Genomic DNA, 20,135 nt, shown 5'->3' on the forward strand with positions numbered 1-20,135 from the left:
CCATCCCCAAATTAACCAACCATTACGACTGTCAACAGCTGTGACAGCCAAGCATGGTTGTACACTTGGTCCGGTCTAGTAAAGTCATATCTGGCGGTCGCGCAATTTGGAAGCAGAACTAATTCTTGAATGTACGCTTGTCACCGGAAATCTGGTACCGGAAGTAAGCTGGGCCCGTCTCGCATATCGCTAGCTGGCGCGCGCAAAGGGAGCCGGGAACCAGCTTAGTGCCGCAAGTAGCGCCTCGCGAGACTTACAGGCTCTTTTACCTGTAAAGTTCAGTCGCCATTGCCAATCGCGTGTCAATGCTACTAGATCCCGTCTGGACATATGACACATATATAATAGCCGAATGTCTAAACTGTGATCACCAGGTGGAAATACCAAATTTCATTAATGTCCTCAGGGCGGTGAGGGTAGCGGTATCAAAATTATACATTAAAGGTCACATGCAACCAAAAATCAAACATAATTAAAACACAATTATCACTTATTCATGACATATAATATACATTGCTGGTTATGAAAAAACATAAAAACAAAATTATAAGCGTACAATTGCAAATCAAAAGTGCAATATTTTGTACTTAGGTTTTATTACCCAACAAACAGAAGCAGCCGGGATACCGAACCCAGTCAGAGCGGGTGGGTGTGCACTCAAGTGTAACGGCTGGTTCATTTGCAGATGCCCTCACGGCTCATTGTGTGTGTGTATATATTGAGATGTTGGGTTTGTAAATACATGCTCATTTTTGTGTATAACATTTGCAATCAACAGACATCATAACATGTCATGTGTACAAGTATCACACCTGCCTGTCAGTGTAATTACATAATGTGACGAGACCGAACTCGGGCCATAAATCAATGCGTTTTGTTTATGGTGTATAGCCTGATAGGTGTTAAGTTCGAATTGCATGTGGTCAGTGATTGAAATTGTGTAATATTGTCATTAGCAGACGGGCAGGCAGACACATAGGTGTCAATAAAACAGACATTGAGTTTTGTCTGTGACAACGACATATCTATATCACAGTTAGAAATTCGCTCAAATAATGAGCATTTGCTTTTAAGTATCGAACTGAGAAGTGACTCGGTAAGAAGAACATGTGGTGAAATAGACAAATGAAATTATATAAACAGTTAAATCAGTAATCTACTGTAATAACATATCAAAGCTCCGCGCCTGTGAAATATCAACAAAACATTAGAAAAATAGCTCACACCGAAGCCTTCACCGAGATATTCCCCGGACAGCCCGCTTCCAAGCTCCGCGCGAACCTATTTCACTGCGCATGTGCTATGAGTAGCAGCCCGCTGTTGAAACCAGCTTCCAATTCCCCAAGCTGGGGGAATGTTAGTGGTGTTTGAACTACGATTTCGCGCGGTTTTTCATCGCGTTCTTTTTAACTTTATAAGTTGAATTTGCATTTTACGTCCATACTGAAAGGTATCAGAATCTGCAAAGTTGTGTTTTACGTTGCATGTGACCTTTAAGTGTTAGTCTAGGGAAAAGGGGAAAAGGTTCACCTGTGGGCAGGGCAGCAAACATCACCAGATGCGAAGGTACCAGTGTCGGGAGTTTGTTGCAGTACGCGCTGACGCCCACGGCCCGGCAGCAGTAGTGACAGGAAGAGGGTCGACTTCCGGTAGAGGTCAAAAGGTCATCCCGGAAACACTCCTGATTTGTGGATGTTTTCTGCCACCAAAGTTGATAGCACTCGCTACGGTCTGCGCAGCTGCGGGAACAACGTTCATTCCTTTCGTTGGCTACTTGTGGGTTGTTATTTGGGTGGGGTGGGGTGGTGGGTGGGGGTGTTGGTGGTAAATAAAGAGTGTTTTACTAATTTAAAAAACAAATTAATAATTTCGGGGTGAGCAGGTGTGTCGGATTTATCAAAATCAGTTTCGAATCCCGGTCCGTCCCGGTTATATTTGTTGGTTTGTCACTACCCGCGCTAGAGGGTTGAACAAATGTGGTGTAGCTTGTAGTGGTTGTCCGATTAATTGAAATAATCGAAGATTGGTCGAAGTGACCAAACGACCAAGCTATCGATCACATTTTTCTCATAATCGAACACAAACTGGAACTGCTGTTTTAGTCTTTGAAATACTTAACGATAGAACATATCCTGGAAGTTGTCAGGGCCTGAAAACCTGTTAAATTCTTAGAAAATTCACTTCACTAACTGAAAAGTCATATTTCTTGAAGACTCCGGGAAGTTTATGTTCATGATATATTAGTCATCACTTCAGCGTATCAAGTTGCAACATGTTATACATATCTACAATTACAACCTGGATAGGAGAATCTGAAAAATGACGCTAACCAATTTTTTGCGATGATTGTTTGTTGGTAATAAAGCAATCATCAATTGAGAGATGTCAACCAATTCGCAAGACTAGTAGCTTGCCTCCGAACCGAACTGTCATACACACCGTAATATACTGTATATAACTGTAACACTGTTGAAAGCGCCCTTAAAACCCAACTCACTCTGAAGCTAATGCAAGCTAACTAAATTTTTATAAAAAAATGTCTTCGATAAGAAGTTTGGATGCCCAAGGACATGACAAAATAGTTTTACCAACCAGTTTGAGATCGTTAAGCGTTATTTCAGCCATGTTGCAATTCCGACCGGTTCGTTTTGTTTGTTATGCATTTATCAGCTCTGTATCAATTCTTTCGGGCTAGTCAAAAATAGGGGTTTTGTCCTGACCGGTTTGAGCAAACCTCACTTATATTCAACTCTGCGAGAGTATGTCCAGTTTAAAGAAACACCTCACCTCTTTCAACCCTACACGAGTTTGGGTTAAAGTTACAACAACAACAAAAATCACCTCTTTTGAACCTTGCACGAGTTTGTACCGACGGAAGAAACAACTCACCTCTTTTCAGTCCTGCACGAGTTTGGGTTAAAGTAACAACAACAAAAAACTCACCTCTTTTCAACCCTGCGCGAGTTTGTGCCGACGGAAGAAACACCTCACCTCTTTTCAATCCTGTACGGGTATAGTTTAAAGAAACAAAAAACCTCACCTCTTTTCAACCCTGCACGAGTTTGTCCTGATGGAAGAAACACCTCACCTCTTTTCAATCCTGTACGAGCTACCCTGACTGTAATATGACGTCATACAGTAGGGAGTGCTGCCCCCACAGACATGGGTCTGATGTCCAGGGTCACAGTGCAAGCCCTTGCTGGGATCCTCCACGCACTGCATACACACCGTCGCTGAGAACAACAGTAAAAGCAACATAACATGCAATAAAAACTTTATAAAAAAACCCAAAGGACATAACATGCATTTAATCTGTTATATTGTTTTTAATATATGTACCTGTGAAGATACGGGTTAGAATTGGTCTTCAGCAACCCATGCTTTTCGTAAGAGGCGACTAAGGGGATCGGATGGTCAGACTCGCTGACTTGGTTACACATGTCGTCGTATCCCAATTGCCTAGATCAATGCTAATGCTGTTAAGTCTGGAGTTTGGTCCAGACTCGATTATTTACAGTCGGCCGTCATATAGATGGAATATTGCTGAGTGCGGCGTTAAACAACAAACAAACCTTTATCTCGGCGCAATAACAATAATCGAGTTTGGACCAGACAAGCCATTGCTAGAAAGGTCAACGTCCAGCTAATCTAGCGTACAGTGACACGTGGTCAGCCAAGTCACAGAGGTTAACCACCAATCCCCACTAAATTCTATTCCTATGTTCAGCATCATCTTCGATGTGTTTGTACCAAGAGTTTTCGCTTGTATGATACTCATGGGTTTCAGTTAAAAAGCACGCTACACATCTCGCCGGAAGGTCTAACACATCTGACCCGAGGGCCAGACTCACTGGCCGGAAGACCTGACATATCTCGCCGGAAGATTGGCGACATCTTGCCGGAAGCTCCGACACATTTCGCCGGAAGCCCCGACACATCTCGCCGGAAGCCCCAACGATTCCAGTCGGAAGACGCTAATGTGAATACGACGCCACCCATGTCATGCTGCTTTAGACGTTGTTCAAAAGGTAGAATATTGGTTTATCTGCCCCATGCGGTCGTGAAATAGCAGACCATTATTAACAGCCATAACAATTTGTGAACCCCATGATTGTTGTCACCGTCGTTATTTTTGAAAATTATAAAAAATTGCGCAAAAGCACACTCACACACCTGCGATACTCCACACAAAATTTTATCATCAATTACTTTTTTGCATTACATGAGTCGGAATCAGCTACATTATTTATATATATTTGCTATAAAAATGTCAAAGGCACCTGTCAATAAAGGGGATTCCCACGAAGCTGGGGTATTTTGTAGGAGTGAGTGAGTTGGGTTTTACGCCGCTTTTTGCAATATTCAAGCAATATCACGGTGGGGACACTAGAAATGGGCTTCACACATTCACCCATGTGGAGAATTGAACCCGGGTCTTCAGCGTGACGAGCGAACGCTTTAACCACTAGGCTACCCAACCGCCCCCTCTTTTGTAGGATTAGATATATGGTGTATTTTATCGTGTAAAGATATTGACACAAAATTGATATGTAGATGCCATGACGCTCAGAAACGACAAGCCGCCATATAGCTGGAATATTGCTGAGTGCGGCGTAAAACTAAACTCACTCACTCACTCAGAAACGACAAGGTGTATAGAATACCCACAACAGTGTAATGTCGCAGTCCAATCGACATTAGGAACCTGTGTTTAGATTTGTTTTCGAAAAATTAGATATGCTGGTCCGAATGCTTCACTTACTCGTACAGAGAATTCAGAATCCTTGACGGTAATTGTATCAATAGTGAAAGAATTGACTTAAATGAGATTTTACTCACTGTGCTGTTGATCAATGGATTGTCTGGTCCAGGTTCGATTATTTACAGACCGTCGCCTTATATACCTGGAATATTGCTGAGTGCGGCGTAAAACTAAACTCACTCACTCACTCATATAGTTTCAGTGTTAAACCCATGTCTGGTGTCCCTCGTCGCGATATTGCTGGAATATTGCTGAGTGCGGCGTAAAACTAAATTCATTCACTCACTCACTCACTCACTCACTCATATAGTTTCAACAAACAATCAACCAACTACAGTTCTGTGTTGTATAACACTCAACTAATATCCGGGACCGTAGGGTAGCCTAATGGTCAAAGCGTCCGCTCGTCACGCTGAAAACCCGGGTTCAATTCCCCAAGTGGGTAAATGTGTGAAGCCCACTCGTGGTGCCCCTCTCCGTGATATTGCTGGAATATTGCTAAAAGCGGCGTAAAACCATACTCACTTACTCACTCACTCAAACCGCCTCCGTGGTGTAGTGGTTAGAGCGTCCGCCCGGAGAGCAGAAGCTCGCGGGTTCGATCCCCGGCCGCTTCATACCAAAACACGTTAAAATATGGTACCTGTTGGTCCCTGCCTGGCGCTCGGCATTAATGGGTACATCAAGGACTGGTCGGCTCGGAGTCAGTATAATGTGTCTGAGTGGGGTGTTCATGCTTCACTGCAGCATGGTATCTCAGTGGGCTAGCACTATAAAACCAGCTTCAGTCTGGGCTAGTACAAGCAGCCGCACATACACATACACACGCATGCACGTCGTCATATGAGCGCAATATTCTCAAGCACGACGTTAAACCCAATTTCACCTCACCTCACTTCACTCAAACAATATCCTTACCGCTTGGAAGTGGAGTGTGGTGGTGTACCCCATGGGTAGTCCGGTGGTGGTAGTGGGGGTGGTATGTCGTCACGGGATGATGCAGGATAAATGGTAGACGTGTTGTTGTCAGCTTTGTTGTTGACGTTGGCTTCGGTGTTGTAGATGTTGGCTTTGGTGTTGTTGATGTTGGCGCTGACGTTGAAGTTGTTGGCGCTGTTGTCGTTGCAGCAGTGGTTTTGGGGGCTTGCAAAATGAGAAATGCCTTGTATTTTCGGAGTGTATTACATGTCTTTTCAACAGTAAATATTTTAGCCGATTTACACGAACAGTGAAGTGGAAACTATCTTTTCTCCTTTATCAAACGAATCCTGCACGCGAAAGACAATACATATTATTACCTCGAACATAAATGCCGTTTTCTGATTGGCTTAGCGCTCTTCTATTATTTTCAATGTACCCGCTTACAAGGGAGTAACATTTTTTGTATTACCCGCTGGGCATGCTGAAATGTGGGAATTCATTTGGTACTTCGTGTTAGTAATTCTTTATCCCGAATAATTGAGTCATGTATGATGTACGAAAATTACCGATGTCTTGCGAATACAAATCGAAAGAAGGGAGATAACTCTAAATTTGTTTTTCTTGTCTATCGGTATTGGCTAATTGCCTAACTCTGGTACTCCTTATTATGATCTGATACCCGTGATTCAAACGGTTCAAAATTAACATTGAGGTGTCCATGGGTTGATATACCCTCTGTGTTTATGTAACATAAACAAAGGGTACATCAAGCTAGTTACTAGTCCACAAAATAATTCACTAGTCCGAAATTTGAATGTCAACGCGGGTGTCATCATTAACCTACTAATATGATTAACATTTTTATCAGGCCATAATATTGCATGATATAAAAGTGTGTCATAACTTAACAAGTCGGAGAGAGTATTATACTTACAAAATGACCAATGAAAATTCACTAGCCAGTCGGGCCAGTGACTGTAGAGATATACTGGCCCGACTGGATTTTTACTATTCACGGGCTAGCGGGCTAGTGGCTATTTCGAATACTGGATACAATGTGTGAAGCACATTTCCGGTGTTCCCTACCGTGATATTGCTGGAATATTGCTAAAAGTGGCGTTAATTAAGACTCACTCACTCACTCACCTACGACAACAGTGTCAGGAAACTGGAGCAGATCTGTTGGCCAGTTGTCATCATTACAGTGTCTTCCCGCGCAGCATATGCTGCACGTGGTTCCTGTTGCTAGGTGACCAGATCCGACAGCTGATTGGCTGCAGGCTGAATTTTGACTTGTTCTCTCCCACCAAAGGTTGTGGCAGGTGTATCTGGTGGCACATCTAAAATGAAATAGACATATTTCTTTTTAAATTGTGTATTTTTTTCTGACATATATATTACCGAATCAAGCATTGCTTCCGATTCAAGTATTCTCTACTGCTGACAGAGACGGGAAACAGACTCACTGTTTTGTTATTTTGACACCGCCACCATCTGCTGTTATTGTATTCATACAAAACGGGGCCCCTTTATCAACTGTACATATGGTGGATGCACGGCTGTCGTCTCTATGCATCTTGCACGTATTGCTGGGGTCATTGTCGTCACATATGCGGCAATACGATGCTGGAAATTGAAAAAATATATACATGTTAGTTTCTTTAACATTCACATTTGTGAACCCGTGAAGATCCGGGTTAGAATTAATCTTCAGTAACACATGCTTGTCGTAAGAGGCGACTAAAAGGGATCGAGTGGTCAGGCTCGCTGACTGGGTTGACACATGTCATCGCATCCCGATTGCGTAGAGCGATGTTCATGCTGTTGATCACTGGATTGTCTGGTCCAGGCTCGATTATTTGCAGACCGCTGCCATATAGCTGGAGTATTGCTGAGTGCGGCGTAAAACTAAACTCACTCACATTTGTAAGTAATGCGAGTAATGCTTGTACTGAGTCAGCGAGTTTAGTTTAAGCCGCTTATATCGCGGCGAGGGACACCAGAAATGGGCTTCACACTGAACCTATGTGAGTGAGTGAGTGAGTTTAGTTTTACGCCGGACTCAGCAATATTCCAGCTATATGGCAGCGGTCTGTAAATAATCGAGTTTGGAGCAGACAATCCAGTGATCAACGGCATGAGCATAGATCTACGCAATTGAGAATTGTCAACCATGGCTGCGAGCTTGATCCCCGATCCCGTTAGTCGCCTCATACGACAAGCATGGGTTACTAAAGATCAATTCTAACCCGGATCTTCACGGGTTTTGAATCTATGTGGGAGAATCGAACCCGCGTCTTCGGCATGAAGAGCGAAAGCTTTAACCACTAGGCTACCCCACCGCCCCTTAATGCTTGTACCCTGACTAGCTCCTCAGTCATGCTTTGGATGGTCACGCCTAAATGCCGTCTTGTGTATACGCATTTACGCACTCAGCGATATTCCAGCTATATAACGACGAGCTGTTAGTAATCGGGACTGGACCAGACAATCCAGTGATTGACACCATGAGCATCGACCTACATGTGTCAACCAAGTCAGCGAGCCTGACCACCCGATCCCGTTAGTCGCCTCTTACGACAAGCATGGGTTGCTGAAGACCAATACTAACCCGGACCTTCACGGGGACCCACGAAAAGGCTCTGAGGCAATATCTAACCTCCCGACCCCGTTAGCTGCCTCTTTCTGAAAGCTTAGGCATCCAAAGACTAGGGAGTGAGTGCGTTTAATTTTACGCCGCACTCAGCAATATTCCAGCTTTATGGCGGCGGTCTGTAAATAATCGAGTCTGGACCAGACAATCTAGTATTCAACAGCATGAGCATCGATCTACGGAATTGGGGTACGATGACATAGTCGCCTCTTACGAAAAGCATGAGTTACTGAAGATTAATTCTAACCCGGATCTTTACGGGTTATCCAAAGATTAACCCAGATCTTTCTCTATATGGGCATACCATATCTAAAACTTATGGCGTTCGGCTTCTTGATAATAACACGTGGACATTGCGAAAAAATGGCATACACAATACGTATGTGTACAGAAGGTGCTCGAGGGTTCAGTGTGGTGTTTTACAATGTATAGGTGAAGCGATACCATGTCAGTTCCCGCTCGTATGAAGCTCACTCATAAATATCTGAAATCCTGTATTCAAAGGGACTCCCAAGGCATAGTTTGTAATCCCGTAATTTCGTTTATCCTGATTGTCTCATTCTGGTTTAACGCGAATGTAAACTTCTTGATTAACTGATTAACAGAATGATTGCTTTCAGAATATACAAGTAAACCTCTAAACTAAGGACAACGTTAATCCGTAAACCTCCAGAATCGGACGATTATTGCCGGTAATGAGTGTATATGATTATAGTGGCGTATCCGGCAAAGTGTTAATCCGCCTGATTTCACTTTTAACGGTCACTGTTCGGATTAACGAGGGTTCATAGAACACCCATTGATAATTATGTAAATACTGTTACCTCTGGTGTTCAGGGGGTCGCCTCCTAGTAAGTAGGGGTTTACCCAGGGAATCAAATTGCAAACTGAAACAAGGTGACAGAAACTGCATGTACCAACATCATTATACGGATGCTTAAGACCGATACTCAATAGTTAACTAAGCAGGGTCTAGATTTTCGAAGCTCTCTTAGCACTAAGATAGTCGTAAGTTAATGTTAATGTATGGCACTTACGACTATCTTAGCGCTAAGAGAGCTTCGAAAATCTAGGCCCAGAACTATACTGAGAAGCGAAAGAAACTATCCATCCCAGTTCCGATAATCAGATTATTGTTTTTCAGTTGAAAATGTCTTATTTCTTATTTCTTGAAAAAAATATGTTTACGTGGATTTTTTTTCATTGTTTCAAGATCAAAATCTACATTGCAGGGTTCCGTTTCACGAAACGATCGTAGCGCTAAGATGATCGTAACTCCCATACTTGAACATAGACTTACGACTGTCGTAGCGCTACGATCGCTTTGAGAAACAAGGCCCCGATGTGTAGCTCAGACATCGTCTCTTTGTAAATCTACATATGCCTATTTCACGTTTCAAACATGGTAGGGGTATCGTGGTTGTAAAGTCATTTCTAACTACTGCCTTCTCTGAACCCGACCACAGATTACATTTACTAAACACTGCAAGCATAAGTGATGGTCAGGTCAAAAAGTCAAATATAACAGCAGTTCTATCATTTTTCGAGTACATAAAATACTTTCGGAAATCTTCCAGTTGGCTATCAAGTGATATACCGCATGTTTAATTTAGTTCCTTTTTTGCGTTTCCGTGATAAACCAAATCGAAAGGACAGAGATGACCCAGCTGTACAAAACAATACATTTTCTGAGTTGTGAGCCTTAGTCGTACCAGGATTCGAATCTGTAATACGTCCTTTAGTTAGTTAGCATGACGTTTGTTACACCACAGCAGTAATGCCCATCCTTCAAGAAAATATCAGCTTTGACAGGTCAAACCGTCAGATCTATAAATCTTTATAATATAAATTCTGATGCTAGGATGACCTCTTGACAAAAGTTGTCATCACATGTCCAACCATTCTCAGTCTCTACAGTGATCAGCATCGAATGCACAAAAAAATAGTTACTAGTTAAAACTTTAACAAATAAATCACACATAATCGCAGAATTATTTTTGTTAACTTACTAAAGCTGTTTGTGGTGCGTCAATGGGAACTCTCATTAATGCAAACAGCACGACATTGTAACTAAATATGAAGTTTCGTGGATAAGGGGAGATAATTACGGATCAGAGTTTATGCTATGTAGTACAGCGCATTACAGAGGTGTAAGATGTGGTTATTGTTTGACTCAGCAATGGTCCAGCTAAATCTGTAAATAATCTAGTCTGAACCAGACAATCCAGTAGGGTCATTTGGTCAGTGGTACGGCTTTAACTCGACATGTTAGACATTTGCACAGTGGATAAATATATACTTCCCGCTTGTATCGAAGTTGAGTTGGAATACATGTAGATTATGTTCGAAATACGCAGAAAGATAAGATCGGTGTGCACTGAATGACGTTTCGCGGTCACTGTGACCTCAGCATGGGTAAAAACTTAAATAAGAAAATACGTAATATGATATTATGTGATATGAGACTAAAAAGAAATATTGTTAAATAATTCCAAATTTCATGATATTAATATTAGAACGCAAAACTTTCGAAACGTGAGTATTAACTGATGATTTTTTGGCATACATTTGGATTTTTTTTATTTAAGATAAAACACGGTTAATTAAACGTCTTTGAAAAAGAGTGATATGTTGACAAAATGGACGTAACTCACCGAGAATGAAGGTAGATATCCTTGGAATCATTGCAGCGTGGCGTGATCAGCTCGGTTCAGGCGTAATGTGACAAAACGTGACGAAATTCCAAGTGCCGCTTATCACCATTTCGTAAGATAACGCCACTGTGTAAGACCAATGGCCTAATGGCACCAGATAATACCTCTGTCGTCATTTGTTCATTCAGGTCAGATTGGATTCCTTATTTATGACTCTCGTTGAAAACTACCTAAAGTGTGGGCTTAATTTCAAGGTGAAAATTGGTATTCAACACCCCATTTTCAGCAACCCATACTAGTCGTTAAAGGGGACTAACGGGATCGCTGGTCTGGCTGATGTCTGTCATACAGACCCTGAAGCAAATATATCAAAGAAAAGCCCACGCAAGTCTAGAAAATGTGGCAAGTCTAGATTTCCACAGTTTCAGAAAAATGAAGAAAGTCTTTTACTATTCATTTTTTTTTCTGTAAAAATATAAAATATCATTTCAGAGACTTGTTGTTAGTCTAGTCTGGTTGATGCATATCATCGGATACAAACTGCAAAATCGACGCTTATGATGTCAGTCACTGGATTGTCTGGTACAGATTTGATTATTTATGTGTAGAATATGTGAGTTAAATAACAAAAGAAACAAAGGTGCTGTAACTAGGATTATGATAAGTGACTGAGGGGCGGTGGGGTAGCCTAATGGTTAAAGCTGGCTCGTCACGCCGAAGACCCGGGTTCGAATCCCACATGGGCACAATGTGTGAAGCCCATTTCTGGTGTCCCCCGCCGTGATGTTGCTGGAATATTGCTAAAAGCGGCGTAAAACCAAACTCAGTCAGATAAGTGACTGAGGCGGCATCGAGAGTGAGTGAGTTTAGGTTTGCGCCGCACTCAGCAATATTCCAGCTATATGGCGGCGGTCTGTAAATAATCGAGTCTGGACCAGATAATCCAGTGATCAACAGCATGAGCATCGATCTGCGTAACTGGGGCTTGGATGACACGTGTCATCCAAGTCAGCGAGCCTGACCACCCGATCCCGTTAGTCGCCTCTTACGACAAACATAGTCGTCTTTTGTGGCAAGCATGGGTTGCTGAAGACTTATTCTACCCCGGATCTTCACGGGTCTAGAGGCGGCATGGGACCTATCCCATTGGGTCTGTTACAGACATCTTATTTATTTCTGAAATGTTTGTATTATATGCCTTTCAGCAAAATATCAACATCCATCAACATAAAAGCTAAATTACTAACTCAGCAATAGATGACAACTTGACATTATGTCATTATGTCAACACACTGTACATTAACCTGTTCAGTTGTATAAACTTAAATACCCGTTATGTATATATTTCTCCTTATGCATATGTTGTGTATCATTTGCTTGATAACGGCGTCAGGGTCTACACAGAAACGTCGCCTGCACTACAATAAAGTTGTCTATCCATAAAAAGTGTTCCACTTCATCATACCAGCTTCTAGATCCCACTTAAGGAAGTCATTATACAACACTTCACTAAAAATATCTTTGTGAGATGAATGAATTGAACACACATCAATTTCAAGTATTTTTCAGCCGGGTTCGATAAGCCAGGGACGAGGGGTGGCCCTGTGGTTAAAGCGTTCGCTCGTCACGATGAAGATCCAGGTTCGATTCCCCACATGGGTACAATGAGTGAAGCCCATTTCTGGTGTTCCCCTCCGTGATATTGCTGGAATATTCCTAAAAGCGGCTTAAAAAAACAATACTCACTCGCTAAGTGTTTCAACTAATGCAAACTTAACCATTTGACAACAACCAGAGATCGACAAGGAGGACTTGTCATCGAGTGATTTTAAGACTGCTTCTACTAACGACTAACGCGTTCTCAAGCGAGTAAATCCGCTATGAGTGAGTGAGTGAGTTTAGTTTTACGTCGCGATATTCCAGTTATATGGCGGTAGTCTGCAAATAATCGAGTCTAAACCAGACAATCCAGTGATCAACATCATGAGCAGTAGTCAAGTTATATCACGGCGTGTCAGCAATGTGGGAGAGAAACCCGAAGCAATGACATCTCAAACATTTACATCCTACTAGTGTTGGGCATTGGTTAAAGTCTCATAATTGATGATTGGTTCATTACCACCGATCAATCATCGAAAATAATTGGTTAGCGTCATTTATGAAATTTGTTAATGAACAAAAAAATTAGAAAAAAAAACCATGTAGTTATTTTGGGGTTTGGGCAAAATTTCACATCTCTAAATGATGACAAGTATGTTAGTAACATAAATTTCTTTGGTGTCTTTAAGATAAATTCAATCATGACTTGGAACGAGCTTATAATGCTTATGAAATGTAACAGACAAACAACCTTGTGAAAAATATTTTTGATGAAAACAAGTGTTCCAGAATTGTTTGTGTTCGATTATGAGAAAACGTGATCGATTGCTTGGTCGTTTAGTCACTACGACCAATCTTCGATTATTTCAATTAATCGGATCACCACTACATCCTACCTGACAGTAATCAGGTCAATCGTGATCCGAACCCAGAATCATAGGATCCTAGTGTACACAAGGGACATAACTATGGTTCGTTTGTTTATTGTTTACCGCCGCACGCAGAAATATTTCGGCTATATGGCGAAAGTCTGTCAATAATCGAGTCTGGGCCAGACAACCCAGTGATCAACATCATGAACATCGATCTACGCAACTGGGATACGATGACATGTGTCAACCAAGTCAGCGATCCTGTCCATCCGATCCCGTTAGTCGCCTCTTACGATAATCATCGGGTGGCGGATAGCCGCCATATAGCCGGAACATTGATGAGTGTTTGATAAACAAACAAAGAGAAATTAAACCTTTTATAGAAACCCTTCCATATTCCTCTGGCATGCCCATTCCATTCGTAACTACTCGTGTCATTCCGGGAAGCCGGGTGGCCTTCTTGTAGGTCGCGGAAAGAGGCGAGTAGTTACGAATGCACCCATTCGTCACTTTCCGTAATCGGCAAGACGGCTTATCCCGGAAAAGCACGAGTTGGTCACGAATGTTGGCACCATGATATGACGTCAATACTGCAGATAGCGGCGTTTATTCTATACTGACTGACTCACTCGTGCAACTGTAAACTGACGGATCTTGATGAACTTGAAATGCTGTTTCATGGTCGTAGTTTCTGGTATGGTTGTCAGGAGGATAAATTGTATTCCTAACAGTTTGCTTCCATTAGATTAAGGGGCGGTAGTGTAGCCTAGTGGTTAAAGCGTTTGATCGTCACGCCAAAGGCCCGGGATCAATTCCCCACATGGATACATTCTGTAAAGCCCATTTCTGGCGTCCCCCGCCGTGATATTGTTGGAACATTGCTAAAAGCGGCGTAAAACCATACTCATTCACTCACTTGAGACGTTGTTATAAGACACAAAACCTTGACAATAAAAATTAGCTTTCATATGACTGAATGATGGGTAAGTCCTACCTTTGTGTTGTTTTCTCAAAAACGTGTATCTAAATTTAAAGTTTCGAAATTGCGTTTAGTCTCTTATATTTTCTCTGTAGCTCCCTTGCTGCGGAGATATATACCTAGCAGAAGGAAAAGGAAAATCAAAAATATTTAACAGAAATTTAGGTCACGCTCCTGTACAGCCTAGGGGAGATAACCCAGGTGTCTGTAATGAATGTTTAAAGGCTGAAATTCGATAGGTAGTGGACAGCGACTTGCATTTCACGCACTTATCTGGAGGTAAACAGCTATAAAGCAGAAAATCGATAATTACATCGGTTAAGTCATACCGGAATAAGTACAGTCGAACCCCAATGTCTCGAAGTCGGTTGAGACGAATCCTCGGTTGTGTCGAACTCATCTCTCGGTCCCTGCCGATTTCCTTATATTATCATTATTTCTATGCTGACGGATGTGTCAAACACTTGGATTAGTCGAACTGTTCCCTTGGTCACGACACAACGGGGTTTGACTTTACATCGCAACAAAGACAAAGACTCAGAGAGTAAAGGTTATTTTGCATTCAGTTGGTAAATAATATTAAGAAGGCCCGGAAAACCAGTGGACACCGATCATTATATATGATGCGACATAATTGCTTGGATATTGTGGAGAAGGGCGTTATACAATTTAAACTCTCTTAGTGACTTAAATAATATTCAATTTGACAACTGCGACGTAAAAATGAATTCTCTCGTTAAGGGACTCTTAGTATCACACAACGCCTGCGGTTTATTCCCCCCATACACCAAGTTTTCGATGCATAAGTAAGTAAATTATTTTAACTCGTATAATTATCCTGCTGTATGCTATGGGCCCCAGCTATCGTAGCTCTACGACTGTCGTACCTCCTATTTTGCAACATTGACTTACGACAGTCGTAGCGCTAAGTATACGATAGCGTTTTGAAACGGAGCCCAGGCTAGTAAATAGCACCACACAGCAGTGGGGTTTGCATTGGAATAAACACATAAATTATGTTGATTCAAAAAAGTATTCATCGTTTGTTCTTTCTCATTTACCACGATTCCTTCATTAGATTTAAGACCCGTGAAGGTCCGGGTTAGAATTCATCTTCAGTAGCCCATGCTTGTCGTACGAGGCGACTAACAGGATCGGGTGGTTAGGTTCGCTGACTGGGTTGACACATGTCATCGTATCCCAATTGCGTAGATTGATGTTCATACTGTTGATCCTTGGATTGCCTGGTCCAGACTCGATTATTTACAGACCGCCGCAATATAGCTGGAATATTGCTGAGTACGGCGTAAAACTAAACTCACTCACTCACTCTCTCGTTAGATTTAATTAATATCTCCCCAAAGTCAAGCAGCCAAATTATACTATCCAAAAAAAGAAACGCATAGGTGTTTTGTATTTTTACAAATCTATTAATTACCTATTGTGTTCAAACAATCGTCAAAATATGTAACAAAAGTGTTGATAACATGACTTTACACAATTACACAAGTAAAAAAATCGACTTTACCTGTAAATGTTGATTTTTATGAGGTTTCTTACAAGGATTAAAAAGGCATCGCCACAAGGCAACAGAAATCACCTTCCAGTTGAAATAGTGCAGCAAAGCGCATGCACTGTCTGGCTATAAAAAAAAAAACCAGACTATTTTCGGAAATCGGCATTCGTTTTAAAGGACTTTCAAGGTCAAATCACTACGCCACGTCTTGACGCTGCGACACCGAACCTCGCCATTGAAAGAATGCACGCTGGAGATATTACCAATCTTCTGTTGCCAGGCGTCTGAATGTAAGTCTGAGCACGATATCACGGCTTGCAGCTCGTTACAACCAATCAGGTATAATAAATGACCGTCCTCTTACAGGCAGACCTCGAGTCACCAATGTAGCCCAAGATCGGTACATCCGGGTACTACATTTGCGTGATCGTACTGCCACGGAGAGAGCACAGCATGCCAGGGTGCCTGGACTTCGGAGGATATCCGGTCAAACTGTACGGAACAGGTTAAGAGAGATTGAACTGAGAGCCAGGAGATCCGACGTCGGGCCCGTGCAACGTCGTCACCATGGCGCTCAGCGTCTCCATTATCTAAAATTATCCATTCGGTTGTATAGAAATTTTCTTCTTCTAAACTGATGCAAAAATTCATGTACTAAAGTCTGTTTGTGGACGAGTTATACATGTTTGAAAATACAACATTAACGCAACAGATTTTTGGTTATGCGTTTCTTTTTGGAGTAGTATACTAAGCAACAGTAGAAACATTAGCTGACGTAAAATCCAAAAGATAGATTTATATAATACAAAACCAAAAAATGTAGAATCTTATAATAAATTCGAGGGGCGGTGGGGTAGCCTAATGGTTAAAGCGTTGGCTCGTCACGCCGAAGACCTGGGTTCGAATCCCCACATGGGCACAATGTGTGAATCCCATTTCTGGTGTCCCCGCGGTGATGTTGCTGGATTATTGCTAAAAGCGGCGTAAAACCAAACTCAGTCAGTCAGTCAGTATAATACATTCGAAGCACATCAAGGAAGTGGGAAGCAAATATCGAACGGATTTTATTTTATTTTTTAATTTTAAAAACATCAAGATGGAAACAGAGAGTGCTTTATGTCAAATCCCATCCGACCTTAACCACTAATTGAAAAGTAATTTACACGGAGCCCATTACGTACTTCCGGTAATTATATATACTACCGATAAAAGGGAGATGACGACATCATAGTGCAAATGTAATGACGTAAATGTCTGTTAAATTAATTACGGGCGTGCAGGTCGATATCTTGTGTCAACCATGTTGAGTGATACATGGGCGTCACGTGGCATAGTGTTAATTTCTCGCGTTGCTCTTGGTAATGCCCGCCATTCTGCCTGGAGAGCAAACCCAAAGTTGGGCTAGAATATTGCTGAGTGCGGCGTACAGCTATACTCACTCACTCACTCACTTTGACAATAAGGACACGAAGTGGTTCGAGATTGTCATCTGGCAAATGTCAGATGATTAATTAAAAAATGGAACAACGACTGGACTCAAATTTAGCATAGAATTTCGCTTACCAGTCAAATGACCATTCAGTTTGTATGTCACGTGTGCTAGAAGATCAAAACCGAACCTCGATCATGGTCAAGAAGTGTTGCCTTGGCAGTTGGGAACCAATGACATGTGTCAACCAAGTCAGCGAGCCTGACCACCCGATCCCCTTTAGTCTCCTCATACGACAAGCATGAGTTGCTGCATGAAGACCAAGTCTAACCCGGACCTTCACGGGTCTCTGCCATCTGCGAATTGGGTGCTTAATCTTGATTCGTCCGTATATTTATGGAGTCCTGGAAGGGACATTGTTGCGTTGTCGCCCCTCTCAAATACAAGCAAAATTAACCAAAACGCGACACGCGACATCGCGACAACGCGACATTTCGCCAATTTGTCGCATTGTCGCGTTTTGAATAATATATTTTTTCATTCCTCCAAAGGGCGACACGCGACATAGCGACAATTTTCAAGGTCAAAATATGTCGCGTTGTCGCGCGTTGCCCTATGTAAGATGTGTAAAACAGCCTAAAAATGTACTAAAACGCGACACGCGAAATCTCGACAATGAGACAAATGGGCGAAATGTCGCGTTGTCGCGTGTCGCGTTTTGGTTTATTTTGCCTCACTTTACTTGTCTTTGAGAGGGCGACAATGCGACATAGCGACAATGTCCTTCTCGGATTCCATACACATTGGGTTAATATTGAAATTTCCCTGCGGAATTCTCTGCTAATAACAGCAACAGATATGAATATTTTGTCTGAATATTAAGTCGTTGGAAACAGCAATTGTTCGAGAACTCAAGGTTCCGGATTCACGGGGTCCTGTCTATTCCAAGTTTACGTAAATATTGCACATCCAAACTGTACTGCTGAGGCAATCCCCATCTGAAGCAGGGATGCGACTGTGTATATATGACCAGTAAACTGCACTATTTAGATTAGGCTGTCTGTCGTGATTGTCAATTACTGGCGGTATACAGAGCCTCTCTTCACCGCGGTCAATGCCTCATTTCCGTGCCTGGAGGAACCACATGTAGGTCGCTGCTGTGTTGATACGTGAGGACAAAACACACGAGGTCTATATGTCATATGTGAACAGGGCGTCGTTAGCGGACAAATCACAATACAAAAGTATTCTATATTTTCGTTTCCGCATTCGTGTTAGTGTTTTGACATGCATCATGATGTAATGAAAGGCCATATTATATGGTACTGTTTGTTTTAACGCCTCACTCAGCAATATGCCTGTATCAACTATATGGCGGCGGTCTGTGAAATAAAGAGACTGAACCAGACAATCCAGTGATTGACATCATGAACATCGATCTACGCAATTGGGTTACGATGTCATGCATTAACCAAGTCAGCGAGCCTGACTACCCGATCCCGTTAGCCGCCTCTTACGACAATTGGTTGGTTAGTTGGTGAAGACCAGTTCTAACCTGTGTCTGTTTGGTAGTGAGGTGACATAGGATTTAATTCAAGAATATTGCACTAATATTGCGACGTTCATGCATGAGTATGTGCGTGCGTGCGTGTGCTGTTTAGTTCGGACTAACCCCGAATTATATGGTGCAAGTAGAATGCGGCAGTATAAAATGAATATCTCAATCGGATACAGTTTATCACAATGGCCCCCTGCCAGTTATATTCGGACACTTGACGTAATTTCCATAGACTAGTGTAGATTAAATAATTTTCATGAATTTAATTTTCGTAAGATCCAAGTCAAATTTTACACATTTGTGAGGAATCATCTTACCTACAGTCACATAATTTCTGTTTAATTTTCCGTTGCTTATTTATCGAATTGAAACAATTTTATCGACATACGTACAGTGCCGTGAACTCCATTAACATGGCGGCCTATGGGATTGTGCATTGTGGAACCATACATAAGTTGATAAATGTGATGTCATTAGTTAAATAGTGGTCGGAAATTGAACTGAAATTATGTGCGCAGAGCAGAGATGATTTCACATTTGCCTGTCAAATTTTACAAAGATCCATCCTAAATTCACTTCATGAAAATTATGTATGCTACACTGGAATAACATGTAACTCTATGGGAATTACGTAAAGTGTCCGAATATAACTGGCACGAGTCTGTATATATGGTCATTTTTTCATCGCTTTAATGCTGAACGCCGTTCTGGGTAACAACAACAACAACCACTGCAACGTCTTCAGGTACGACGCGGCCGGCCATCGATCCCACCAGACACTAATCAATCGACCACGGAGACGGTCTCAATTAAAGTACACACAAATGAATGGTTAATCAGACTTTGCCTTCAGCAACCCGCTGTTGGTGTGTGAGGTGACCAACGGGATGGGGAGGTCAGATTAGCTCACTTGAATTGTTCAATGCATGCCATCATGTCCCTTTGTGCAAATAGATGCTCATGATTGCAATCACTGGATAGTCTGGTCCAGACTCGAATGTTTTCACACCTTCGTCATATAGCTGGACTGGCTGGCTGAATTTAGTTTTACGCCGCTTTTAGCAATATTCCAGCACGGCGGGGGACACCAGAAAAGGACTTCACACATTGTACCCATGCGGGGAATCGAACCCGGGTCTTCGGCGTGACGAGCGAACGCTTTAGCCATTAGGCTAGCCCACCGCCCCCATAT

General features: G+C 42.1%; 1 protein-coding gene across 5 annotated transcripts in view; it reads right to left on the reverse strand.

Moving 5' to 3' along the window:
- LOC124269759 (mucin-5AC-like) overlaps positions 1 to 11,091 on the reverse strand; it is a 34,743-nt gene extending 23,652 nt beyond the window's left edge. For all 5 annotated transcript variants that reach the window (XR_006896602.1, XM_046704799.1, XM_046704798.1 and 2 more), the window contains exons 1-7: positions 10,991 to 11,091; positions 9,161 to 9,223; positions 7,150 to 7,309; positions 6,830 to 7,023; positions 5,681 to 5,905; positions 3,089 to 3,233; positions 1,531 to 1,739 (exon numbers count right to left, since the gene is read on the reverse strand). Coding sequence is in view for 4 of the 5 variants with exons in the window: in XM_046704799.1 (XP_046560755.1) it covers positions 1,531 to 1,739; positions 3,089 to 3,233; positions 5,681 to 5,905; positions 6,830 to 7,023; positions 7,150 to 7,309; positions 9,161 to 9,223; positions 10,991 to 11,021 (1,027 nt within the window). In the remaining variant the exon portion in view is untranslated. The remainder of the gene's footprint in view (positions 1 to 1,530; positions 1,740 to 3,088; positions 3,234 to 5,680; positions 5,906 to 6,829; positions 7,024 to 7,149; positions 7,310 to 9,160; positions 9,224 to 10,990) is intronic.
- Positions 11,092 to 20,135: the final 9,044 nt, after the last annotated feature.

The sequence above is a fragment of the Haliotis rubra genome, unplaced genomic scaffold (genome assembly GCF_003918875.1).
Source record: "Haliotis rubra isolate DU_JTF1 unplaced genomic scaffold, ASM391887v1 Scf147, whole genome shotgun sequence".
In the NCBI taxonomy this organism is placed as follows: domain Eukaryota; kingdom Metazoa; phylum Mollusca; class Gastropoda; order Lepetellida; family Haliotidae; genus Haliotis; species Haliotis rubra.